Source organism: Hyaloscypha bicolor (genome assembly GCF_002865645.1).
Source record: "Hyaloscypha bicolor E unplaced genomic scaffold K444scaffold_116, whole genome shotgun sequence".
NCBI lineage: Eukaryota > Fungi > Ascomycota > Leotiomycetes > Helotiales > Hyaloscyphaceae > Hyaloscypha > Hyaloscypha bicolor.
Genome location: NW_020194618.1, coordinates 284993 through 312137, shown reverse-complemented (window position 1 = coordinate 312137; position 27145 = coordinate 284993). Strand labels below are relative to the sequence as shown.

At 49.1% G+C, this 27145-nt stretch overlaps 6 protein-coding genes across 6 annotated transcripts; 5 read left to right on the top strand and 1 right to left on the bottom strand.

Annotated features, from left to right (window-relative positions):
* Positions 1–285: 285 nt before the first annotated feature.
* K444DRAFT_614950 (uncharacterized protein) lies at positions 286–1875 on the top strand. Its single transcript, XM_024880621.1, has one exon. It carries the CDS (start codon positions 466–468, stop codon positions 1702–1704), a length of 1239 nt encoding a protein of 412 aa, XP_024734459.1. The 5' UTR covers positions 286–465; the 3' UTR covers positions 1705–1875.
* Positions 1876–5084: 3209 nt separating this feature from the next.
* Positions 5085–7388, top strand: K444DRAFT_499157 (uncharacterized protein; the record flags this gene model as incomplete). The annotated part of the gene is made up of 1 exon (XM_024873319.1): positions 5085–7388. A coding segment is annotated over one exon (2304 nt), but the record flags the coding sequence as incomplete, so codon positions are not given.
* A 452-nt stretch (positions 7389–7840) lies between these two features.
* Positions 7841–9066, top strand: K444DRAFT_614948 (Sco1 protein). The gene is made up of 3 exons (XM_024880620.1): positions 7841–8141; positions 8193–8402; positions 8483–9066. Exons 1-3 carry the CDS (start codon positions 7893–7895, stop codon positions 8924–8926), a joined length of 903 nt encoding a protein of 300 aa, XP_024734457.1. The 5' UTR covers positions 7841–7892; the 3' UTR covers positions 8927–9066.
* Positions 9067–9939: 873 nt separating this feature from the next.
* On the top strand, positions 9940–11030 carry K444DRAFT_533806 (glycoside hydrolase family 53 protein; the record flags this gene model as incomplete). Its single annotated transcript, XM_024875179.1, has 2 exons — positions 9940–10257; positions 10308–11030. The coding sequence occupies 2 exons, from the start codon at positions 9940–9942 to the stop codon at positions 11028–11030; spliced, it is 1041 nt and encodes a 346-aa protein (XP_024734456.1).
* A 9782-nt stretch (positions 11031–20812) lies between these two features.
* K444DRAFT_631742 (uncharacterized protein) lies at positions 20813–21496 on the top strand (the record flags this gene model as incomplete). The annotated part of the gene is made up of 2 exons (XM_024883409.1): positions 20813–21228; positions 21298–21496. 2 exons carry the CDS (start codon positions 20813–20815, stop codon positions 21494–21496), a joined length of 615 nt encoding a protein of 204 aa, XP_024734455.1.
* Positions 21497–21662: 166 nt separating this feature from the next.
* On the bottom strand, positions 21663–24315 carry K444DRAFT_29930 (uncharacterized protein). The gene is made up of 12 exons (XM_024871706.1): positions 23986–24315; positions 23601–23842; positions 23441–23549; positions 23313–23334; positions 23128–23189; positions 23041–23072; positions 22883–22971; positions 22818–22831; positions 22593–22690; positions 22366–22431; positions 22218–22292; positions 21663–22167 (listed from the first exon to the last, which is right to left on the bottom strand). The coding sequence occupies exons 1-12, from the start codon at positions 24203–24205 to the stop codon at positions 21829–21831; spliced, it is 1368 nt and encodes a 455-aa protein (XP_024734454.1). The 5' UTR covers positions 24206–24315; the 3' UTR covers positions 21663–21828.
* Positions 24316–27145: the final 2830 nt, after the last annotated feature.

Sequence of the window (27145 nt, the reverse complement as noted above, 5' to 3'; positions counted from 1 at the left end):
GAACCTGATCTGCACTCGATCGCCGGCCGTGACGCCATCTGTAAAGAGGGCGATCTACGCGCATGCCCCCCTTGCGGCAGCCAACGGTATTACAAAAGCAACCGGGAGGCTTGGACGCCTCATGGCACTCTCACGTCATATTTCCAGACTAGAGCCTAGATCTGAGCTAGATTTGACAGCTCAGCCGAGAATAGTCGTTAGCTGCTTTATGGAACGCATTTGTCAACACGCAGCTGTGACATTCAGCTTGAAATGGAGCAGACTCTCCTACCCAAATGTACGGCTGTTTAGCTTCGTTCGTTTCCCCTGTTTCTTTCTTTCCATTGCAAAACCTATTTTCCCTACTTATTCAATTCACAATTCCTTGAATACTTCGAACGGGGTTGTTTATTCATTCTTCGTTCCATTGTGTTCACAACACCCTCTGCGGAGCCCAACACCGCAAGTAAACATTCCTTGTCCACAATGGGAGGTTCCCCACGGCGGGCTGAATTCCTCGTCAGCAAGAGCTCTATCGATTGCAATTGCATAACAGTACCTGCTCGCGACGCGCCAGATGGCTGGTTACTCTCTTCACCTGTGACAACGATCTTCTCTAAAATGCATCTCTCCCGACCCCGCCAAGTCTCATCGTCGCCAGAATCTGATGGCTATCTGAGCCCGAGCACACTCGTCCGACTTACCAGGGCTTGTCAAGCAACATCCAAAGAACTTCAGAACCGTCTCTCCATCTCATCAGATAGCTCTGATCCGGGGATGATATACGACCCATTCAACTCGTCTGGTTCCGATACCTCCTTCGAGGACCATCTCACCCCCAGCCCCTCGGAAGCAGATATCGCCGCTTTGCAAACAGAGAACGAGACCTGGGATCTATACTGGACACCCGTTAACGAGTCGCCACTACCATTACGCCTCAGTGCATACAAATCTCGTCTGCGCCAAGATCCTACCCTCTCGCCATGCAATCGCAACTTTGCGTCTTCAAGCCTGTCTTCTTTCAATAGCCCAGAGGCTTCTCGAGATCTACGCAGGTCAGACACACACAGGGCACCGCGTCGGCCAAACTATTCATCGCCACCTTCCCTGCCCGTCCTCCCACGGACAACATACTCGCCGTTCCCAACCTGTACATCCACCGTCCCGCCAAGCCCGATTCCGTCTCGCTGCCTCGCAAACCCTCAACCACAACAACACCCAACAGACCCTCAACACACACAACATAAATCCTGGCCCACACGTACAACTTCCACCCTCTCTCCCTCTCCTTCCCGCGCACCTCTCCGCACACGCTCGCACACAACGCCCAGCACACCCTCCCAATTCGCACCAACGTTCCCCTCAAACCTCAGCACATGCACAACGCTCGATTATCAATCATCGAGTACCCCTTCACCATGCAGCTCGTCGCCATTGTATATGCGCCCTCTCCCATATCCGCATTTCCTCGAGAATCCCAGAGGGCTGCGCATGGAGATCGGTAATGAAACTAGCGTGTGGGAAGATGACGAGGAGGATGAGGTGGTGAGTGGGTTAGTGGGGAGCTTGAGAAGTAAATTGCATATAAGGAGTTCGAGTGCGGAGGGAGAGACAAATGGGGTGTTTGGGGTTAAGGCCAGGCAGGGGAAGAAGAGGACGAGGAGGAGTCTGAGTGAGGTTGTTAAGGGTGTTTTTAGGGCGAGGAAGAAGTGGGGGACTTTGTAGTTTGTAGCTGTGTGCTGTCCGTTTTATGGGAACTTCCAGGACCGGGAAAAGGGATGTAATGAGTGATGATGAAAATGACTATGAAAAGTCTGTCCGGGAAGGACAGCGGGCAAAAGGATGTTTGTTATGATTTATGATGGAGCATGATGAAGTAAAATATACGCAGTATCGTTATTTAGATGGCTTGTCTGTGATGTTTAAATTCGCTTGATACACCTTTTGACATCCCGGAAACTTACTCAGAGACTTTGGACTTGAAATGATGCACCTGACACTCTATTGGACGAGTACGAAGAAATCTCGGACCCTAGCACGCTCAACTGCCGGCCAGGGCTGCCAATGGGCGTTTTGCGTCTTCACTATACCAATGGACATGCGCATTAAGCCTTCTCTTGGCCATGGTATGAGTCGGTTTTGGTCTGGTGGAGAGCTCGGAGGGCGTGGGGAGCATGTTTTACGGTTTGGAGATGCGCTGGGCAGGAGTCCACAAGGGTTGTGAAGGTGAAGTTCGTGAGGCGGAGAGCTGCGAGGCTGAGGAAAACCAGTTGTTGAAGTCCAGATGGGATCGTGTCGAACAAGCCGGCTGAAGACTCCCTTGGTCGAAGGGGTTGATAGGGACTGGCTTTTTTATTGTTCCATAGTCTTTAGCTGCTAAATGGCGTTATGCAGACGTACTATAAATAGGCTTCCTGCAAGCAAGTGCTACTCCCCCAGAGTACAGCCTTTGTGAGGGCCCCTACGTGCAGTGAAAGCTCAGTGCTTGTCCGATAGGGACTGATTGGGAATTTGGAAAGTTGATAACGGAGTTGAACGTCAAATCCTCCGGTTTACCGGCGATTATGTAGTCGACATTCTGACCAAAAATAGTGACAGGAGTTCTGAGTGGGTTCTACGAAGGCGCACCGAATTGAAATCCGTCCATTTTCGCCTAAGGCAAGGAACACCAAAATCTCTAGTTTTTGAAAATTGCGCATCGTAGCACTACCAAGTCCGAATACTTTAAATTAAGCTTTATGTAATAGAAAAGGATTCAAAGTATCTCTTGTTATTCTTCCGTGGTTCTAAACTTTTAGGGAATTTTATTACGATTTTTTAAAGGCGAGGGAATGATTTTCAAAACTCTCGCTTAGCGAAACGGACGGTTTTCAATTCGGCGCGCCTTCGTACAGTCCCGGTCACGGACTCGAGTTGAAAGGTTTTCCCAGAAGCTTCGACGCTTGATGAAAGTTGTTGAATCGAGGTCAGTACATATGCGGAGTGTGGGGTTTGCAGGTAATTGTGGGGAAACGAATCTAGTTGATCATGAGACTTTGAAGGAGCACGGATTTGACCAGTCTGATGAGAGCCTCGCTAAGGCAACGATTCGGAGCTGGATTCACTTTTAACAAGATTCACTTTGATGAAGATACACTCTCAATAAGGACGAAAGTAATCAGACTTCAATTTACCCTTTTAAACGCAACATGCAACAACGTTTTTCAAATATTCCCAAACTTACCGTGCTTTTGATGGGTGATTATCGAAGCATTACTCTGTACGTGGGACCATTGCAGCCTTCCTGGATAGGAAAATGTTGGAATCGTATTGATTAGATTAATATCTCGAGAACGAGATTGAACGGATTCATTCTGTTCAATTTAGAGCCTATCGGACGGAAGTGTGAATTCCTTCCCAGAGGTTCACTCCATTCCAGTGCATATCACGTGATTCAATATCCTCCTCCCTCTACTCTGGGTTGATCTTCAAGAGGTCCAGATACCACCGGTATACTTTGAATACAGTAGGCGAAAAGTTGAACTGGACATCTAGTCTCTTCACTTGAGAGCATCTGGTAGAATTGCGTTATAAATAACTGGAAGGATCGCCCCCTTGAGTTGGTGAAATTTTGGCCCCCATCACTTTCCCAGGTCAATGCAGCTGCAACACCCAACCTCTCTTTTAGCCAGGAAAGGAAATCAACCTAAGACATGGTTCAACATCAGAATCACCTGACGCAAGAACCTACCTTAGTCAAGTGTCGTATCCCAGCTCAAAGCTTATTGTTTGCAAGGCTAAACTTGGGCGTTTCATTGGCCCGAGGATCTAAGACCACCAACGGGACGGCAAGCCTAGCTACGGAAACGTTCCACATTTTCATGTGTCCTGGTTATGTCATGGTTGAACGAGCTCGATCAAGTTGATTTTTGACACCTTTCAGATACAGGAAAGCTGGTTGAACAGACCAAACGAACTCTGGACGGAGAAGAAGTCGAGGCGAACTCTTCAAAGGATGCCATCTTCCCTCAAAAAACAAAAGAGGCTCCAGGATTTAGCCTTCCCCACCCCTGTGCGTCTGCTCCCATTAGAGCGTGCCACGCATCTTGCTTCTTCTTCGTTTCCGCACGTTTGGGTGGAGTCGTGGACGGGCTCGCGCCGAGCCAGGCTTCCCAGCCCCCTCATTATCTCTGATGCCCAATTCCCCTCCAATTTACCAAGAATCGCCATCCAAGATCTCGAGATGGGACGAGATGAGATGAGATGAGAGAAAGCAAACGAAAACCGACGAGAAGAGGAATTTAGATCACTTTTCGATTGGCGCGAGAGAGGGTCATTGCGGCACGCATTGATGTCTGGCTGCGCAAGCTGAAGTGTAAACTCGAATCTCGCGACAGAAATCACCAAAAAGCAAGCTTCACTTCAACACCAACTTCACCCAGGAAAATCAGCGATTGACCACCACATCGTGCGAGCATGCCCTCTCCAATCCCACTATCGAATTCTCTGGTTTCCCCTCTAGCAACTCGCGCACGAATTGAGTTTGTGCAGGAGAGCAATTGCATGCGTCAAGCTGCGTCGCTGCACGGGTCATCGAGGTCGTAAGCAAGCCGAACTCTTCAACAGATGCGCGCATGAATCGTACGCACCACTGACCGGCACGAATCGCGCAAAACGACACGATCCATGAGGCGCGCGACCTGGCAGCTGGGATTATTTTGCTGGAATCAAAAAGTTCTGGGGTGCATGTTCTTTGCTTGATTTGTTGGTTTCTGTTGGTGGTGAGAGTTCGCGATTCATCGCCTCGCTTCCAGCCTTCTGTTTTCACAGTGGACCAACCTCTTTTTTTTTTTTCCCACGACCACTCCAATTTCGCCCAAGGAGTCTTGACTCTGGATCCCTTCTCTACCCACATTCGCTTTCAACCCAGACACACCTTTTCCACTTCCTGCCTCCCCAGAGCTGGAACACCCATCCTCGATCCCAGTCGAGATCAACAACACCAGAGCCTCGTCCGGTGATACTGGTCACACCGATTGCTACCTCAATTTCCCCGTCCTGGGCAAGTTTTCGAGCTCGCATTCACCTTGTCGACCCTTCCCCCAGACCAATTGCCCGCAGCTGCGCTGACGAACCCAATCCCCTCACCATCTAACGACCTTTACGACATCAACGACCCTGTTACGCCCGACCCAGCGCCGCGCCAGCAGCAGCGTCCTCTACGAAGAACTCACATTGAAGCAACATCTCCTGGTATCTCGCCACCTCCTCGCGAACGCTTTGCTGGGCAACGAGCCAGAAGTGAGCATCCGACCCATGAATTTGACGAGTTCGCATCGACAACAACTCCCCTAGCACCAAGCTCACAAGAAGTTTCCCCCCAAGCTGAGCGACGACCACACCGCGCACTACGAATCTCACGAAATACCGCCAGTGCAATCCTCTACGCCCTCGAAGAGGCACTACGACACCCGAAGCCCTTCACACCCGACCTTGTCGAGGAGAACGCCTCGATGTCCGACCTTATCGGTGGAGGGCCCTCGGCCTCCGCTGGCAATGGCCGAGGGTCGAGACCGCAAGCACCGCCGGCTAATACTGGTTCGCCAGGTATAAAAGGCCCCAGAGATATTATGCGGGAGCGGGCAGCTCGAGAAGCCAGAAAACGGGCAGAACAAGAGCAAAAAGTGGCACTAGAGAGACATCGAGCTGAAGAAGAGGCCAGGCTGCTTGAGGAGGATAATCGTAGGAGCGCGGAGAGGAGAGTGCCCGCTGGTGCTGGCGCAGCGCAATCGAGTGGAAGAGATGAGGGTGGCCAGCGTGGTTCTGGTGGTACCACTGGACAAAGAATTTCTGACAACTCACAAAGATCAGATCGGAGATCAGGAGACAGAACTGCTACTGGTAGACAACCAGATGCCCCATTACAAGGTGTCGGACGAGGTGGTACAGCTGTTGGTGGCGGCGAAGCTGCGACTTCTCGAACCCGCCCAACCCAATCGCAGCAACAACCAAGACCAGTCGCTTCAGAAAATGTCCGAACCAGACCTGTCCCCGCTGAAGCTGGTCCTTCTGGTGCTGACCAGTCATCTACCCAACAACAAGGCGGCGCTGGTGGAAACCCAACTCGTTCGTCCTTCCCACACGCATTTGAGCGATGGGAGACCCTCTCAGCTCATTGGGAAGGCCTGACTTCATTCTGGATCCGCAGACTGGAAGATAACAGCAACGAAATCAACCGAGATCCACTCTCTCAACAACTTTCACGACAAGTGACCGACCTGTCAGCTGCTGGAGCAAACCTCTTCCATGCGGTTGTTGAGCTCCAACGTTTGCGTGCTTCTTCTGAACGTAAATTTCAACGATGGTTCTTTGAGACTCGGGCTGAGCAAGAACGTGCACAAGAAATCCAAGCTGGACTACAACGAAGTCTTGAGGAAGAAAGACTCGAGAGAGCTGCAGCTATTGAAGAGGCAATCGCAAAAGAACGAGAGAAGTCGAATGCGGACAAGCAGCTGGCGGAAATGAAGCGTGAACTTCAGATCTCCAAGGAGGAAGCCAGACGAGCCTGGGAAGAACTCGGTAGACGTGAGCAGGAAGAGAGAGAACGTACTGCATCACTGCGAGAGGGCCAGCCCACACTTGTCGGCGGTGTCCAGGTCGTGCCCATGATGCAAGGTGTACCAAGTCGACATGGAAGTGCTCGTGATCGTCCTCCGACTCGAGAAGGTCCGTACACCAGTGCTCCATCAGGAGCTGTGCAGCAAGCTGAAGGCCCTGTCGACAGCGACGTAGCTTATCAAGAGTACACCCGGGCTCAGCGTGAACCTGCTGACCCGTTTGTTGAACAACCAAGAACCCCTACTGGTAGACACGCCGTTCCGACATCTCTTTCTCAACACCCGGCTTTTACCAACTCCCAAGAATATTCGCCAGCTCCAGCCGTCCAACCTGCATCTACCTCTGCCTTTTACCAACAGCGGCAAGGAACCTCACTTCACCCAACTGAACAAGACCCCGCCTATGGTGCTTCGGTTCCCTCTGAAGGTGCATTCAGTGAAGAGGAGTATGAAATTGATTCACAAGGTCGGTTCGTCCTTGATGCTCACGGAAACAAGATCCGTTACCGGGCTCAATCTGACGCAGACTCAGATGAGTACAATGCGGACGCTGAGCGCGAACGTGAGATTGCGCATTTGCAGCGATATGGCCAAGTTTCGGGAGTTGAGTATGGAAGCGGAGCGACTACGACTGCTGGACGTATTGCTACAAGCCATCCAACCATTGGTGAGCCTGTCGATTATTCGGGACAGGCATACGGTTCAGGTCCTGCGGAATGGGCTGCTGTCCCCCGTCATCACCACCCAACAAGATTGTCCGATGTATTGGAGGAGGACGAGCGAAGTCGAACAAGCACCAGTCAAGTCAGCCGAACCCGAGGGGAATGATTTGCAACAAAAAGCCGAGTATTATTTCCTTCTCAGTCATATAGACGGGATGATTTGAGCAAGATTTGGCAGCAGGAGTGAAGGCGTGTAGGTTGATCTTTGACATCTGATTCTGGGAGCGAGAAAGCGAGAAGCATTTGATGGCGTCTGAGGTGTTGAGAAAGTGTATGAAGTCGAACATTCTTTTTTTGAGCGCAGGGGCACAGCATGCTTGCATCGAGCATTTGGGAACCTGTACTTGTAGGATTAGCATTCGAGCCAGACCCAGAGATACTGGGTTGGCTTTATAGAAACCTAATTCCAGCCATTTCCAACGATTTCGTGGTTGGTGTGAGGAATGTGACCGATGTGGAGATGTGTCGCTGCCTTAACCCAGAACCCAAGCTACAAAGGCGGCAGGCGCTACTGCGCAACTCCAATCTCGAAATGTTCGCACAGCAATGACAGCATCAGCTCATTTTCCATTCAGCAGTGTTCACAGCAGCAATTATGTCAAAGACTACCGTCCCCAGTCGGAATCTCATCTCTTCTTTCTCAAGAATTTTAAGGAACAAGAAAGCTCCATTCTTGACCGCGCAATGCCACAAACTCTCCACAATCGTCTCCCCGACAGTACCACGCAGCCAGCAATGTTTACGCTCCACGCCCAAACCCAACTCTCCTGTACGACAATTCAGCTCTTCTACTCCTAGAACCTATAAAACAGTGCAAGAACAGCGATCACGGTACCGCTCTGGCGTACGCTTTTCCTACCACACCCGCTTGAGCCCAAGCTAATGACGTTCGCAGCCCTTCTCCTGGAAAGCAAGCCTCCTGTTCCTCTCCTCTGGCGCCGCACTGATATTCTATTTTCGATATGAGAAAGCGAGGATGGAACGGAAGCGTGTCGCGGAAGCTGCGAAAGGCGTGGGCAGACCGAAGGTTGGAGGGCCTTTTAGCTTGCTGGATCAGAATGGGAAGGAGTTTACGGATGGGGATATGAAGGGGAGATATTCTCTGGTACATCTTATCTTCCCCATGATTTAAACGGCAGATTGTGAGAACAGAAGAGAGCTGTGCTAACGCGAATCGTGGAATAGGTATATTTCGGCTTCACCCACTGCCCCGACATCTGCCCCGAGGAGCTCGACAAAATGGCGCAAATGATCGACCTAGTCAACGCCTCACCCCTCCTCGCCTCCACCACCACTTCCTCTCTCCCACCCCTCCTCCCACTCTTCATAACCTGCGACCCCGCCCGCGACACCCCCGGCGTCCTGCAAACCTACCTCTCCGAGTTTCACCCCGCGATCATTGGTCTCACAGGTACTTGGGAACAGATTAAAGATATTTGTAAGAAATATAGAGTGTACTTTTCGACGCCGGAGGGAGTTAAGAAGGGCCAGGATTATTTGGTCGATCACAGTATTTATTTTTATTTGATGGATCCTGAGGGGGACTTTGTGGAGGCGATTGGGAGGCAGCATAGTCCTGAGGATGCGGCGAAGATTATTTTGGCGCATGTGGGGGATTGGAAGAGGTAGATGTGAAAGAGAAAAGCTTAGAAGGGGAATAGATGGCGAACGAGAGGGGTGGGAGACGTGTAGGATACCGTATATTGTATCTATGGCCATGAGCAAATGAACAGAATTCGCAGCTCCAGCCACGGGCATTCGTCTGGGCCATGAATTCGCATAGGTTATGCGTCAATGTTGTGAACGAGAGCTTAGATGTTCCCCCAGTGGGGGACAGCAATCAGTGAGACTAGTATCATTGCACGAGGCTCTAGTGCTGTTGATGTCGACAATAATTTCTCCTTCGTGCAGATGGATCCCAAGTGGGATGAGTGAAATAGGTTTTCAGCATCACGGGTTCTACCCCAATAAGGAGACTGCATATGTCATTTCATTATACCCTTCTAGAATTTCCACCATTTAGCATCAGGATAACTTCAGTCGCTTTCTCACCTTGGTGATTGGTCAGATGAATCCCGGTTGTTGTAGCGGATAAAGTTGAAGTGTGGAGAAGAGCATTCCCGTTTCGTTTCACACGTACCCTAGCTGTTTGCAGTAAATGTGATTTCGGCCCCTGACATCCGAGATCACGTTCAACAAACCATGCCGCCCATAAGTCTGAAAATTCATTTTACGCCACTCACCAAGAGTGGTGTGGATCCTCCGAGATCCTGATTGATCTATTGGCTAGACAGGGGGTGCGGAACGGGTAGTATTTTCAGACATATGGGCAACACGAGTAGGTGCAGTAAACAGCCTGCTAGATCTTAGAGCTCCCCGGCAGCCGCGCAACTCCCCCATCGATCCCCGATGCTAAATGTGGAGTTCCATGTAGTTCTTACTTAAAGCTGACTGGTGGGAGATCTTGCGGGAACGCAATGTCGTCTGTATTGAACTTCGAAAATGAGGAACAGGTGGGGATACCTCAACGGCCCTATTCCATTGGAAACCCTCCGCCAAAGTTAACCCTCTTCATTTGCGATACAAATAGTCAAAGGATGGTCTGAATCGCAAGGCCCTGTTCGCGTCCATCCCATCTCAAAATGCGATCATTCAAGATTTTCACTTTATTGGTTGCAGGAGTTCATTGCTCTCTGACCTACAAAGGAGTAGACTGGTCATCCCTCCTCATTGAAGAGGCAGCGGGATACTCGTACAAGAGTGGGACAACTCAACCTCTCGAGACGATTTTGAAGAGTAGTGGGGTCAATACTGTCAGACAGCGATTATGGGTCAATCCAACAGGAGGAACCTGTAATCTTGACTACAATATCAAGCTTGCAAAACGTGCTAAAGCTGCTGGTCTCGGTATATATCTCGACCTGCACTTATCTGACACCTGGGCAGACCCTAGTCATCAAGTGAGCTTTGCCGGCCTCTCATCTCATTCAATTTCTCTAACGAATGGAAGGCAGCCCCTTCAGGCTGGCCCTCAAACATCAACGACCTCTCCTGGGCGCTCTACAACCACACCCTCCTCGTCTCCAACGCCTTCGCCGCGGCCTCACTCACACCATCCATTATCTCGATCGGCAACGAGATAACCGCCGGCCTCCTCTGGCCCCTCGGATCCACAAGTTCCTATGCCAACATTGCGCGCCTCCTACACTACGCCTCCGCAGGAATAAAAGACTCTTCCCTCTCCCCGCAGCCAAAAATAATGATCCACATCGACAACGGGTGGAACTGGGATACCCAAAATTACTTCTACACAACCGTTCTATCTCAAGGAACGTTGAGCGCTTCGGATTTTGATATCATGGGTGTAAGCTATTATCCGTTCTTTAGCGCCCAAGCTACGCTCGCGAACTTGAAGAGCAGTTTAACGAATATGGCGAGTACCTGGGGCAAAGAGTTGGTGGTAGCCGAGACGAATTGGCCAGTCAGTTGTCCGTATCCAAGCTATGCTTTTCCGTCCGATACGGCGTCGATACCGAAGAGTGTGGCGGGACAGACGATGTGGGTTAAGGATGTTGCGGGTGTGGTGGCTGGGGTGAATGGAGGAAGTGGATTGTTTTATTGGGAGCCGGCTTGGATCCAGAATGCGGGGCTGGGGAGCAGTTGTCCGGATAATTTGATGGTTGAGCAGAGTGGTGCTGTGAGGGCTAGTTTGGGGGTCTTCAATTCGATTTGAATGGGTATATTGCTGTGTTGTTCCGAAGACACGATTGTTTCGGGAACAGTTTTCTTGCCAGATCATGGGACGAGCCGGTAGAGTTGCAACCGGGCCAAATTTTGAGTCGTACTCAAGTGCGCGAAGACCGAGAACAACCTTCAAGTAGGATGAGCACTTCAATTGAAGCTTACCAATAAGATATGAAATACATACAGCAAATAGGGAGCTGCAATATCTTGTCATGTGACACAAAATTCCCCCTCTCGTGCGCACGGGAGGGGAGTCGTCGACCCTATCGAGGAGAGAAATTCGGTCTCGACCACCAATTAACATCGAGCACTCCTGTTCCCTGTCTACCGAGTTTGCGAGCAAAGTTGATCCCGTAAATTTTCGGAGTGGAGATGAGAGTCATGCATAACCTGTTCCGACTCTCAACAATGTTAAGAGAAATGGAGAATCCAGACCAGCGTCATGTCCCTTGATCTACGGCTCGGAACATAGCCTCCCATTGCCTGTCAGAAAATCTAGATGAACTCCTTCACGACTCCCTTTTCCCAGAAGATGCCTATTAAGGTCAGATATATGGGCAGATCTCCATGCTGGAACTTGGACAAAATGGATCAACAAGCAGCAAGGAGACGAAATCAAAAGGGTGTTCTTAATCGTTTGGCGTGTAAGTAACCTCAAATCTCAACTCTTGAAGACCAATCCTGACCATTTTAGATTTTCAAGGAGGATTGATCCATTGACGCCATTTTGGGGTTGCCGAACTGGTTAATTAGCCCCATCACAGCATATCTATCTTCTCTTATATTCAGCGAACTTATCACAAGTAAAGTATTCTTTGGTGAACATTTAAGTTTGTCTTGTGCAAGAAAGTGATCCCTCTCATTGAAAAGAATCTATGTTTTCTTTCTGTAAGCATCCCCATGGTAATCGTCATCAATTGCCTATTCCAAATTTATTCCTTTATCATTTCCCGAAACCAAGACGTTCAGATCCATGCAGAGCAGCTGAAAGCCCAGGAGAAGAAAAGGGCACCCAACCCATCTTGAAGACACTCTCAGCTTTGCAAGAAAAGTGTCCCGAGAAAAACGCTCCAACAGGAGTCATCCATCCATCTGGAAAATCATCCTCAAGAACCTGGGGTCTCAATTAAGGTTTTCCATGTTCACGTATGCCTGAACACATCCAGCGTCGTTCTTGAAAACCACCGTCCCGCCGTACGTACCTATCTTGAATCAGTCATGTCATAGGAAGTTTCAAATGGCAATCGACTTACAGAACGCAGCGAGACTCAAAGCGTTCGTACATTCCTGAGCGGTGAGGATGATGGGGACACCCACAGGAGGGTTTTGAGGACAGAGACCTGCTGGGAATTCACCGGTGGTTGAGAGACCCACTGGGGAAAAGTTAGCGTCTTGTCACTTGGGGAGGATGGAGACGCGAAGAGGAGAATCCTCCCGACCGTGGAGAACGGGGAGTTCAGGGTATGTGGCAAAAAACAAAATAGTGTTCTTACTGTTCATCTGTTTATTTCCAATCTGCTTGTTTTCGCTGGAACCGGGACCGGATTTCAAGTTGTCTGCCTTGCCGCAGAAATCCGGGATTGCAGGCGGGACATCAGCGGTCAATTGGATGAATCTGGGATCCATATCCTGAGTATTGCAGGTGGTCTTAATGACTCCCATTGTAGGCAGCGGAGGCGGAGGGGTCTCGGTGGTGCTCGCCGGAGCTGGGGGTACAGATACAGGAGGCCGTCCCGGCCCAGATTGATTGAGCTCAAAGTTAAGACAACCTTGAGTATCTGATGTAAGCCAAGTGATTGAACCTCCTCGCGGACCTAGGAATGGTTTAGTTTCGGATTCCCACCTTACTTCAAAAGGACGATCTGATACTTACACCAGTTGAGTACGGCGGCGAAGGCTTGGGCACACTCATCATGGCTAAGGGAACGAGGATATCCACCAACTGAACAAGCCCCAGCACCATCGTAGGGGCCAACCACAATGTCGGTAGTAACCTCCTGGCTGCCCGGCAATGGAGGCGTGGATTTGAATGTGACATTGGGTCCACTCACGACGAAATTCGGGGGGTATTTAATAGCTGGTGGCTGGTCAGCAGCCATCCAAGTCCAGAAACCAACACCAGAGCAGAACTGCTGCCAGGTGGTGTTGGCGACACCCTGGTTAAGAGCGGTATCCGGGAGATTGACGCCGTCCGGGCCTTTCGTGCACACGTCTCCAAGATAGCCAGTCAGTGTTGGCTGGATTGCAGCAGCAGTTCGGGAGGCTCTGGCTGCCGCTGAACTGACTGAAACAACAGAATTTACTGATGCAACGCTGGCAAGAGATATGGAGACAAGGCTGGCGCTTGCACTTGCGGAAGGAATACAAGAAGATGGTGATGAACCCTGACGCTTTTTTAGTTGATTTCCATTCAGACCCAAGGGTTTCTCGCCATTGTAAATGACTTTGAGAAAGTTCGTGTTTCCGGGAGCAGCTTCTTGTTGTCGTGGATATGCCTTGTCGACGACGTACTGTCTGACCGTCTCTGACCAATAATTACCGTCACTCTGTTGTTCTTCTGTCAAGAGCTGAAACCGCGCGAGTATTTCGCCAAAATTGCTAACTGTGCCCAAGAAATAGGCAATCAGACCGCTTGTTGATGCTGACGCTATTGTTTATTAGTTGGACCTTTCTCTTCACATCTATTCGATTGCGGGGACTTACAGATCGATGTTCCGGCTTCCGATCTTGCAATCAAGCGACCTGGCTCTGTACAATTTTGTATGCCGCCCGGAGCGTAAACATCGACTTTGGAATACGGAAAATTTGGGTTTTCCTGGAACTGAGTAAGATCCAGTCTGATACCTCTATTGTCGACCGCGCCGACAGTGATAATTGGCAATTGTCCATTCCAGACGGCTGGAATATCGCTCATAACCTTTGCTAATGGATTCAAGATCTGTTGAACAGTTAATGATGGATTGCAGCTTCGATGATCTGTGATTTTGCTTACCGGGCCTGGAGACTGCGGCATACCGGCTGGAGGATTTCCTCGTTTGAACTGTCCTGCATTGCCGGAGGCTGCCACAACAACAGCCTTTGCCTTAATTAGAGCCTCTATGGCTGCATAAAAAGGGTAATCGTAATCTCCCGGTTCGGGAATCTTGTGCAAGCTATCCTCGTAACCTAAAGACATGCTCACTACAGACTTGTACTCGAGCCCTTTATCGCCGATGTCTTGAAGAACTTTGCGTAAAGAATCAATCAATGTCTCCATTCTGAAATCGTAACCTCCTGCAGCAGCCTCTTCGGCTGTAAGTATAGGCTTTGGTGCCCTCACCACAGTGACGGCGGCGTTCTTCGACGCTCCAAATACACGACCCACGGCCTTGGAAAGCATACACTCGCAATAAGATCAGCAGAAGAATCATTTTGAGTGTATTGGTACTCGTACCGTCCCATGACCGTCCGGATTCCACTCGTTCTCGACTTCTTCATAAAGGTAATTCGCATCTGGGTTCAAAATCTCAATTGGATCTCCGCCATATATCCATTCTGGCGGTCCGGATGCCAAGGGCTGTTCATTGCCCAGTCAGCTTGCGCTTCAATGTTCCAATAATTCCTACCTTACCTGGATGGACACATCTGCTCCACTATCAACTATGTAGACTCGGACGTTTCCTATTACTTCATCTTGATACGCGTATGTAAGAATGTCATCCAATCGAACGAGCGGAGGTTGAGATATGACTTTCAATTCTTGATTGACAGGGGAGTCCTGATGTACAAAGGGTGGCTGTCGCTTTTCACCTCTCAATGCCAACGCAGGAGGGCAATCAGTGCCAGGAACCTGAGTTCCATTGATCTGGGCATCGAAGGTAGAATCTGGATAATTGGCATCAAAGGAATTCAAATCCAAAACAGACTTGATGGATTGAATCTTGATGACCTAAAGCTAATCAGATCGAGCACCCGTTAGGAGATTTGATACTCACAGCTGGATCCTTGGAAAATTCCTCCACTTGGGCGGAGGTGAGCTTTTGCTTCCAGAAGAAAATCAGGTTTAAGTTTGGTACATCCACAACCCATAAAGTACTTGGATCGGTTTCGACTTTCAAACGGCTTGTAAATGCGTTTAAGACCGATATGTCTTGTTTTGGGTTCGGGTCAATCCTATAATATGTTGGCGTCGATGAAGCCGAGGTGGTTGTTGATGTCGTGGTCGATGATCCTAAAGCAATTAGTAAGACTCGAGAGAGGTTTTCGAATGTGCATACCCTTTTCGGAACATTGAGTGACCACTGGAACGCAGATCACTGAGGTTCTTGTGGTGCTCACAGTCTCCGAAACACTGATTTGCAATAGGGTAGAGCAGTCCGTGATTGTAGCACTGCAGGACGATGACGATAAAGAGGTTGAAGAAGGCTCAGTACTCGTCGGCTCTGTGTCCTTATTTGGATCTGGGTCATTGACCGGCGGCTTAGGCTTGTATCGAGGACTGCTATGGTGGCAGAAGAAAATGCACTAAGAATGCGCGATCAGTGTTTGCAACATTGAAGTTATCACCCATTTGAGTGTTCCGGCTTGATCAGAACATTGAGACCTGGTCCTTGAAGTTGTCCCATGGAATTTGAAGGATAGTGAAGTTTGAAGGATAGTGAAGTTTGAAGGATAGTGAAGTTTGAAGGATAGTGAAGTTTGAAGGATAGTGAAGTTTGAAGGATAGTAAAGTTTGATACTAGCTTGTACTGTACCAATGTACAAGATTGATTGAAGATATTATAAAGAAGAGGTATGGAAAATGATATAGAACATTGGAAATTCCAATGTTCCCCAAGAACAATAATATTTACTTACCGGAATATGAAAATCCGGAAATTCTGGAAAACCTGGGAGGGTCCATTCAATGTTGAACATATCCAAAAGGTCCGATGGAAGATTTCCGAGAATTCGATCCCATCCCCCACATTCAGGGCAGCCGATATGGCCAAAGACTGGCCACCAGACAGCAATACCATTCTGGTTCTTTGTTTTTGTAACGGTATTCTCAGTCAAGTCGGGAATGTGGAGGGATATCAAACTGAGGCCGGGTGGATCGGTTGTGATTGTCGATGTGACAGTTGGACTGTAGAGAGTGAAGAGACAGTCGGGGAAAGGATATCCCCCACAAATGTCGGTGCCAACAACGGTTGAAAGACATAGCGGCCACTGATTGCAAGTCACTTTTGGATCTGGCAGGATACACTCTAGAAGTGGAGTTGTACCGCAGTTCCAGCTGAGTTCATTCTGGACCGAGCGGGGGATGATATCGGTCAGGCAAAACGGAAAAGGTGAACAGGTCTTTGGGATGCTGGTAACAGTTGGGAAGAGGCAGCCGGGCAACGGCGAGCAAACTGTACCTGTAGGCTGCGGAGGAAGCCTCGAAGAAAAGCCGCTGGTCGGAGGTTGACCTGTAGGAAGTGGAAAGCCAGGGGAGGATCCGCCGGGTGCAGGGGCGATTCCTGTGAATAGGCTTGTGAAGGGAAATCCACGCGGATCTGTTCCCGTTACCGTTGACGTAAAAGGGAAACCAAATCCTGTGAACAGGCTAGTCACAGTGCTACCTTTTGAATTGGTCCCAATTTCAGTTGAAGTGAAAGGCAGGGAAACTCCAGACGGTGTGAAGGTTCCTTGGATGACAGTAGTGAACGGGTTACCTTGTGCATTTGTGCCTGTTGAAGTAAAAGAAAATGATTGAGGGGATGAAGCAACTACAGAAGCTCCACTTGAAGTTGGAGCAACCGTTGCAACGATGATCGTTGAGAAGGGGTTACCTTGAGCATTAGTCCTAGTGCTGGTAAACGAAATCACCTCATCAGAAGATTGTGCGGGCCGGGAAGGAGCAGCAGAAGAACCTCCAGATTGCGGAGAAGACTGGGCAGGTGTCAAAGTTGCAATAACGACAGAAAAAAACGTGCTTCCTTGCGTATTAGTCCCAGTCGTAGTAAATGAGAATACTTGGAGAGGCTGGGATGATGGCTGAGCAGAAGCCGAGGCAGTCGATTTGCTGGATGAGGTAGCAAAGGATGGAGCAAGAGTTGCTTCGATGACACTGGTAACAAGCGATCCTTGACTGTTGGTGAAAACGGTCGTGAAGGAAAACACTTGGGCCGGAGCAGATGAGGCCATGGAGTGAGAACTTAGCCCTGCCGATGAAGCAACCGGTACAGAAGCTGTAGCTGTTCGCCTGCCGGTAGGAGATGAAAACGCAGGCTGCGAGGTAAAAGTGTTGACGCTAATCGGGGTCGAGAACGCCGGCTGCGAACTATGCGTCTTAACGTTGGTTGGGGTTGAGAAGGATTGCTGTGAAGTGAACGTGCTGACACTGCCTGGAGTTGAGAAGGCCTGTTGGGACGTGAATACGTTGCTGTTCAAGCAAGAGCAAGCCGAGGAAACACGAGCAAGTGTTGAGCCAGTACACTGCGTGGCATACGAAGGAAGTCCGTTGGTACATGTGGCGGGAGACTTTGTGAAACTCGAGCAAAATGCCTGGGCCTTGCCTCGCACAAATGCCTGGAAACAACTATCGGGGTGGCAACCATGAGCAACTGGTTGCGCAGGAGCTGTGGATGTCTCAAAGCAAGCCTTGTTTAAGCAAGAACAGGCTGAGCTAACTCGAGATATGGTAGAGCCAGTACACATTGTAGTATATGAAGGGAGGCCAGCAGTTTCCGTAATAACTGATAGCGTAAAGGTAGAGCAAAATCGCTGGCCTTGGCCTCGCTCGAATGCTCGAAGACAATTGTCGGCATTGCATTTTAAGCGAGAACAAGATGAAGCGCCCAAAGAGCTTGACCGATGTGAGCTTGGTGGAGCTGGTGCATGGTTGGTGATTGGGGAGCTTGGTAAAGTCTGGTTGTGGCCAGGGCAATCTGTGGCAGTGGGATGGCAAGAAGTGATGGTGATCAGGGTTGTCGACAGAACCGTGATAGTAGGTTCAGTATTGCGTTGAGCAAAGGCGAACTGAAGCAGCAATGCTGCCAAGACCCAAAGAAAGAGCATCTTGCTAAACCTCCTCAGTACGAGGAACCTGGCCGCGAGTGGTTAGCAAAGTGAGTTGTAGAAGATTGAGCAGGCTACCATGACGTTGAAAAACGGAAAGGGGAAAGGTACAGTAACGGGGCGAGAAAGATTTTGGTCCACTAGCAGGTGGAAGCCGCGAGTTCTTTGAGGAAGATCAGATAGTCAACTTTTGAACTCTTGGAAGACATTTAATCTCAAGACGTTGAATTGAGTCGGATTATCAACGTATGAGGGGCTGGTGTTGTATGCAGAGAGGAGGATAAAAGTAAAGTTTGTGTTCAGGAGGGGTGGAGAGGTGGACGAATGAGAAAAGAATATAGAAGGATGGATTTTTTGCGTTATATTAGCATATAGAACTGATGGCGACGAAAAATCAGCGAGTAAAAGCTCACTGTAAGGTGTGCTAGGATCCTACTTTGATGTGAAAGCGAAACGGTGGGGCAATACTTGAAGAAGGTGAAGGAGGGGAAATGGGCAACTTGAGAAGAATTCAAGAAATATGTATATGACGAATGGCAGAGGTTTAAGAGCGGGGGAATTGTTTACTTACAAGTCTATCTGATACGCCCGGTAGACGTGCTGGCTGGAAAGTTGAACTTTTCAAAAAGACATCGGTCATCGAAGCTGAAGCCGAGAAGACAAATTAGCTTGGTTTCATGGATTCGCAAGCACGAGAATAGTTGGTTGAAAAGCAAGAGTTGCGGAAAACATGTTGATCGTAAGGAGGTCAATGGGGATTGAAAGGGAAGTTACAAGCAGAACGAAAAGGGTCGGTTTGTGCTCACCCTATTTAGAGAAGGGTGGAAGGGCAGTGTCTTTGGGCAGTACAAGGGTGCGGGGGAAAGAGATTAGACAAACTGAGGGCAAAGGGGAGAGGAGTTGTAACCCAAACCAGAAGGGAATGGAGTACGCTCCTTTTGTGAATTAGGTTGGGGCAATGCTTGAAGAGAGAACCGACGAGATTGAGGTCTTGAGGAGTTGCGAACAGGATGTGGTGGTGTTGGGTGTTGTTGGGAGGAGGAGGCGTTGCCAAGAGGGAAGGGTTGCAAGGTGGAAGTGGGGGTTTAAGTATCCTTGCCTTGGGGCTATGGAGCTATGTGACGAACTGACTTTGGGGGTGAATTGAGCTACTTTGAGCATCAAAGTGCATGTGACGTATTGAACTAGCACCAAAATGATGTAATAAGCCGGCACAGTGGCTGAAATTTTGCATGCAATGTTGAAGTGAATGGTACTAAGGAGCTAACAAGATTGAAAGAAGTAAAAGTGAACGAATATCAAGAGTTTGTTGGAGCGGAAACGTATGTGTCCGCTTGATAAACGCGGAGAACGAAGATTGCAAGAAAGACTTGTTAATTCTAGAACCCAAGAACAGCTGATGAACATCAGAGGCAAGCAAAAGAGATATCGAGAATAATTAGGCTCAGGATGATTAATCGTAGGAAGTGGATAACTTGAATCAGCATGGCAATCACGTTTGAGCTTCGGACTTCTCTAGCCTCTCGAGGCTCAATCATTTATCAATGGCCCCATTGGCTGCTTTACTATTTTCCGTCGTGGTTGACATTTAGTCCCATTGCCAATTCTTTTGCAACTGTGCTAACAATTTTATATACATCAAGCATTTAACAGAGAAAGTCAACGCAGGCTTGACCAGCAGACCAGCTACACCGAGCTCCTGAGAGTTCTCGCTCGAAGTACCAATGGTATGAGTGCAAATAAAGGCTTCGAAAGAAGGGTTGCGATTAATGAAGTGACAATTATTGCATCACGTGACGTACCCCAGTGGCAACTTTGCTTCGGCAGGATGGCCTCTAAATAGAGATCCGGGCAAGTTGACAGAGACCGCAAGTCGCTTTGAATGACACAAGTGCAAAACTGCCCTAACCAGCTCCATCTCCTCTCACTGTCAAGTCACGGGGAGAGCCAAAAAAAACCCCCCAAGTGGGTGACAGTGTATCATATATTAGCAGGCCCGGCCACTTCAGGTCTCCAAACTGGGGACGTGATCGCAAGCTATGAGTGATTCATGCTCTGGCTTGGGGCGTTGGGGGACAGGATGCACGCCTTTGGGGGCGCACAGAGGTACTTCGGTTGCAGATTTGGGTGGATTGCATGTTCAAACACGTAGCAAATAACGAGTCTCGAAACCTTCCTCGATCCCGATTCAACTTATAACGCAACTATATCAATCAGGCTTCTACCAAACAACTTTTTTCGGTGCCCAGGAGCGAGGGTACAATGCAGGCAAAGGGTTCAGTCAAGGAGAGTGAAGGATGGAAGTCGCGTTGCTGACGCGAAACCTCGCTAATTTGAATCTTGATTTTCCCAAGCCTTTCCTAATTCAGCGAAGCTAGCCCCCCCCTTCTTTCCTTCCTCAACCCCTTTCCCGTCTGCATAGAGGGATCAAAAGGACCATCAATTCAACCCTCGCTTTCCCAAATTATCGATCTCCGTTCTCAAAAGATGAAACATCAAACATCCTTACGTAACAAAATCATAGCCAATCACAGCTAACCACGCATGGCGACGCCACCTGCCAGCATACCCCTGACCTGATCATCAGGCTCCCGTATCATCCGAGCCTGAACATCACTCAACAACACCCAACACTCCATTTCCTTCATGAGAACTCCACATCTACTTTCAAGACAAAAGGGTGATAGCATTCAAACAGTACTTCCTTCCAAAATGCCACTCTCACTGCATCCTCGGACGCAAAACGGCATCATGAAATGGACTCCGACAACCCTCCTCCTCCACCTCCTTTGGGGCTGGCAATTTGCTCTCTGCTGCGCTGGTGAAGTGGTCCTCCTGCTAGCAATAGGCGGCGCCACAACTGCTATAGGCGGAGCCACAAGGCCTGTTGCGTACTTCTCCTGCGTCCTTTTCCTCTATGAACCCAACTCTGATATCAAACACAGTTGGGCATGGCTCTTATTCATTGCGACAGCGTTTTCAGCAGTACTAGTCCTTGGGGAAGTGTGTCTCTTCGCCAACGATCAATTAACACCCATCATTTTCCTCGGTTTTCAGACTGGGAAACTAGCCTACGCGGTGCTGGTTTTCATCCTCTTCCTGGTGTTTTCAACTATGCATGAAACGGAGTACTTGTGGCATTTTGTTTTGGGGGTTGCGGTGTTTTGGTACGTGTTTCTTTGTTCCCAGTTTGATATGTGTGCGTTGGGTGCGGTTACTGATATTTGGTTTGATAGTCCGCCGTGGATCTTGACTTTCTTTCTGGCTGTTCTCATTCAAGTCGCTGCACAGACGCCTGTGAAGCAGGAGGCGATCGGGAATGGGGACGCAGAAATTGCACCGGAAAGAGCACCGTTACTGCCGGCGCAAATTCCGAGCCCGAGGTTACCGAGTCAGAGAATTGCTGTGCAGAGGTATCCGAGCTCCAGCAGATAAAAGTAAAGCGTGGAGGGAGGGAATGTTTAGATTAAGAAATCTAAGGAGTGTAAATGACCCTGAACACCAGCGCCTGTCCAGTCCCAAGATCTACCAAATTACAATGCACCGTCTCCAGCTCCAGCTCTTACTCCACGATTCCGAAAAAAATCAAACCGATGACGGAAAGAAAGACTGACCATGCACCTTTCCCCAACTCAGCCCCAGGACCGATGCGCTTCTCAAAACCTAAAATGAAACCCAGACAAAAGGAAAAGATTCAGCCGGCCCCTAAACTCTCACCTCGTCTCCACTAACCTCAGACTCTCTTGTTCTTCATCACATCTCTGTGCTTAACAATCTCCCCGCACAGGAACCTCACCGCAGCTCGCGCCCGGATCGCAAGGCTGATCACACTCCACACCTGGCTCAACGAACACTCTGTGCTCCTGCCCAGCGAACGCAAGTCTGAACTGCTTTGGATCATCCGGCTTTAACCCACTCGCTCTATACCCTGGTCTACAAGCGCAGAAATCGTTTTGACTAGGTGTATTGATGCAACAGGTGCTTATCGTGCATTTGTTAAAGAATGGGTTCGGATTACAGGTCTGTGGACAGGTGGAAGAGCATTTGGAATGGCAGGTCGCGTCGCAGTCGGAGCTGGGAGTTCCGTTAAGGGAGCCATCATCGCACTGGTTTTATCAGCTCTTCATCCAATCTCTCTTGGGTTTCATTGACTCACTTCTTCTCCTGGATCTTTGTGGCCATCTCCACATTTAGGAGGGGAAGAGTCGCAAGGTTGGCAGTCTGTTGAGCACTGTTCGGGAGTTAGCATGAGCGTGAGCATGATAGTTGGGGCGGGAATGGGTTTGAGGAGGGGGATGACATACGTTTGAGCCAGGCTGGCCATTTCTCCAACCCATATCGCATGTCTCTGGCCATTGAACTATGCCATCCTGTCATCGAGTTAGTATAGCTCTACTTTGATTTTTACAGGGGACCGGAGGAGTTGAAGAGCCAAGTTCCTGAGCCAACTTCGGCATTAGGGCTTCAAAGAAGCCCCCAGGCTCTAAGCTCTCAAACAAGAAACAAAAAGCAGCGCGAGAATAAGGCTTACCCCGCAGGTAGGAGGGTGGGGATTTCCACAATCTTCCTTCCATTTGCAGTCGATAGTGCAATAGGAAGAATTTGAACCGTTAAGGTCACCGTCATCACCTAGAACGAATTAGCAACCTCTTTCCTTGGGGAGAGGGGACCCCGGAGCGAAGCGGGAGGATGAGACATCCTCCCGAATAGCGGGAATAGGGGTTCGGGGTATGGGACAAAGAAATGGGTATTTTACATAGCTCGGGCCACCTAGAATGTCAGCTTCACTTTCAATCAAGATATAAGGCTTCAAAAACTAACTCCGTAATCCCATTTCCACAAGAACAATCAACCCACTCGCATTTGCTTGAGCATTTGTCTCCCTTTTTGCCATTATTTGGGCCGTCATCCTGTTCAAGAACAACAATCAGTAAGATATTGACTATATGGAGATGTAGAGAGCTGTAGTATTCACTTACACATTGCTCTCCAGGCTCAACGATACCATTTCCTTGTGTCTTGTCAGATTCTGCAATTCGAGGTCGGTCGCGGGATTCATAACATACCACATTTATACTCGCAGGTATTCAGGGTGCAGTTTGCTGAACAAGGGTTGCCAGGCGTCCCACTAAAGATTGAGTGTTAAAGGTGTGATACGTGAAAGAGCTAGAGAAAGGAGGGATTGTGCGCCAAGAAGTTGAAGAGCACCAATGCATGGCGAGAGGGACGAAGAGAATCGCATCTGACTTACTTCAACAAATACCCATTGTCGCCTAGGTAGCACGAGGGTTAGCAATTGTTACATTGAGATTAGTTCAGAATGGGACATTGTCTCAGGAGAATATCTTGAAACCGTCAGGGATAGGAAGGGATACCTACATTGCTCTCCCGCTTCATCGTCAATCTTCCCATCACCACAATATCCACAAAGCTGGCAGTCCTTGGAGCACCCGCTGCCATAAACACCATTCAACGGACCAGCATCGCACTTCACTATATCAGCATATCTTCTCAACTCTCTCGTGGATTATAAACTCACCTCTTCACCCTTTTCAACCTTCCCATTTCCACAAACCGGTAAGCACTTGCAATCAGCAGAGCAACCGGAGCCCGGTTTGCCGTTGAGTAGAGGCCCAAGATCACACGTCTCACCAAGCTGGGTCTCGGTTATATAATCCCCGCAATAGCCACACTTATGACAGTGTGCATCACAGCCAGAGCCGGGTTTGCCGTTGAGTTCGGGTCCAAGGTCGCATTCTTCCTCTGGGTACTGCACGATATCTGATGGTCGCGAGTTAGCATTGCTTAACAAATAAGATCGGTACAATGCACTTCTGCCCTAAGGGCATGAAGTTACGAGGTAGAAACAAATCGGGAGGCACTTGGAGCAGCAAAGTCGAGCCCAGGGGAATAGAAAGACGTACGATCGCCGCATACTCCGCCACACTTATCCCCGCAATCGCCGTGACCGGGAGGATACCATGAGGAGGAAGTTGGTACTGGGTGCCAACTGAAGGTCTCGGTCACGTAGGATGGCACCGGATTTGTGATAGTATGGGTATCAGAGGTGCTGTAGTAGTTCTGGCCTGGCATTGCCGTGGCAATGCCGAGGATGACAGAGAGGGTGAATATTGTTAGCTGCATCTTGAGGAATGAGGTCGGGACTCGGAGGTTGGGAATTTCGAGAGCTTAGACCATAGAGCGTCTAGCTGGAAGAGAATCTTTAGTAAAGATCTAATGTGAAGCAAAGCTTTGATAAAGAGGATGGAGGTAGGATGCGGTGAAATGCGTAAACAAGTATGGCAGTACTTATAGCAAACTCTGCTAAACCATCTTGGCAGTCCTCGTATCTTTGATGCTATTCTCATAACACCTGAACAGCATGATGGAAAAGTCCTGCCAGCATCGCCCCCACCAGCGCAAGGGGAGCACGGCAGGTGTTCGGACAAGTCTTTCCAAAGGACCAGACAGCAAGCAGCAGTTCAGACGGGTGATGTCGATTGCTGATGATGCTGCCATGACCGAAGGATCGCCATGAATAATAAGAACGGCTATGCTGAATCATGCCCAATAGGAGAGACGACGGTGTGAGAGTTCTTTCGTGTGAGAAATCCAAAATTTGCCAAGAAACCCTTTATCCGCCATGGCCAGATGCTATTTGTTAGCTGAATGTTGATTTGGTTGCTCCGCTGTGAGAAATGTGGCATCCTGCTGGGCCACGATGTTCACCGTCTGTTTTTATGGCTAGTATTAGCCTCTCCCAGCAGAGTCCCAAAGGCCAATAGCGGGTCGAAAGAGGACCGTACGAGCCCACTACGTCCCGAGAAATGTGCAGGATTGCCTCGAGAAAGAGGCATCTGAACACCAGATGAAAGTAAACTTGAAGACTGTACAAGACTCTCGGTTTCTCACGGCTTGATCTATCAGTCAGAGCTCAGGTGCGGATAATTTCATTGGATGAAGTCGAGTTCGTGCTGAGCCACTTGAAACTTCAGCTCAACGCATTTGCAAAACCTTAAATGGAAAAAATAAATCAGATCAGAACACCCAAATATCGACAATATCTCCAAATGCATGAGTGAATTGATTAAACTTATTCAACATCGCAATCTCAAACCCAGGGTTGATCTTGAGCTTTGGCCCCAGAACCAGTGCCTCCTCGAGGAGCCCCGAACGAAAATCAAGCATAAGCCAGCAATGCGATATCTTTGTGGGGATCTGGGAAATTCCCAGAAGCTTAGAATAGCTCGAATAAGGTTCGGTGACCGGGAGTGACGATTTTTCGTGCGCAAGAGGTAGATTTAAGCCTTCCAGCCTCTCTTCGTCGGTTACTCAATTTGGTTCATTCTCTCCGTCAGCACGAGCCACTGTGCGACCCAAAGATACGAGCCCGCCAACCCCAGATTCCGGCTTTAATTCTTGATGAGGATCTCGGATCTCGGGAGGGTGGCGACTCGGGAATTTCGAAGGAGCCGAGAAGTCATCCAACGAGGGGCGGAGTCATACTGGTGGGAAGGATTCACGAAGGTCAGCCGAGCGTGCTGGTAGCCAAGAAGAGTGGGATCTCATGGCTGAAGGAAGAGACTGGGCCACGAAGTCTGAAGGCGCGAACCACGGAACGTTGGAGATGGGATTCTGGTTGTCGGATTGAAGTTGATGTTTGCTGGTCTATTTTGAGAACCCTCGGCTGCGCCACCTCGATTCGGTTGGCTGTCCGATCGACGCCAAGGGGCTGACGAGGCTGAGAGAAACGATGTTTTCCCCACATCTATGAAAGGCCTCAACCAGTAGAAGAAAAGCATAAAGTCGAAGTAATTGAATAATTCGCTCTTCAAAATTGAATGGTGACTAGAAATGCAAGTTAGGCAACCAATTCGGGGTCCGAGGGCAAACAAGGGCTTGTCCAGGACGAAGGATTGCCCACCGCCTCTGCCAACAAATCCTCCATTTGCTTAGTTTGGTGTTGAAACGAATCACACTGTTTCCAAAAATCACTCAATCTTCAGATTATAATCGTCTGCTATCACTACACGTCTCTCTACAACAACAAATATCTCTCTTCGAAGACAGAAGCCGATAGAGGATGAAAGGAATGAGGGTGAGAAGAAAAAGGCACTGCCTATCCGTGATGAACAGGCAGCGAAAAGGCGCACAGCCTCAGATCTAGGCTGGAGGGGCACATCCAAAGGATGTGGCAACACTTCTACCTGGTCCGAGAGCCCACCACATGTATTTGCGCCCTTGTTATTGGTCTTGGGGAACTTAGAGACTTCCTGGAAGACCTCGATGTAGACTGCCTTTATGCCAATGTCCATGTGCAGCACTAGTCGTCCTGGTTAGTCAGGCTTGCAGGTGGAGGGATGGAGGAAGTGCTTACAGGCTGCAATGAGCCTCGTTATCAAGCTAAACACATTGTTTGCTGTTTATAAAGAGACAAGCAGGACTGTGGTTCCAATGCTACCGATATAATATTAACCAAAATTGCTGTAAACGTAGATAGTAAATTGTAAAGTTAGACGGTATCCTTTCTTCCTTTGTACAACTGGCAGAACTTACAAATGCACCGAAGAATATGTAAACAATGCAATTAAACAACTGGGCGCAGCTCATTCCCTTCTAGAAATCCAAAGGATGGCGCATCTCGGCTAGGAAGGTGACAAAGAGAAGAGCACCGCCCTAAATTTCTACAACAGAGTTAGTAGAAGCTCAAAATGTACTAGCAAAAAGGATACGAACAAATCATTAAGTTAACACCACCAAATTGTCCTGCAAACCCATCGGTTTGTTGTTGGTAGTGATCCGGTGGCGGTCCAGCAAAATGTGTGAATGGGTTCTAGCGTTTTAACACGCGTAGATGCGAAGACAGCTTCGAAATCACTCCACGCGAGCGTTTTGACATGTGGGCCGGAGCGATCCGTTGGGTGGTTAGACCGTCTGCAACTCGGCTCGCCTACTTCAGGGGTAGCGAGCAGGAGTGAAAAGTGAAGCGAAACGTCTTCCTGTCTGGATTTATTATAGTCGGGATATCGAGGATAGAAGACCAGAGTACAAAAACAGAAACCCAAGTATCGCGAGTAAGCTGAC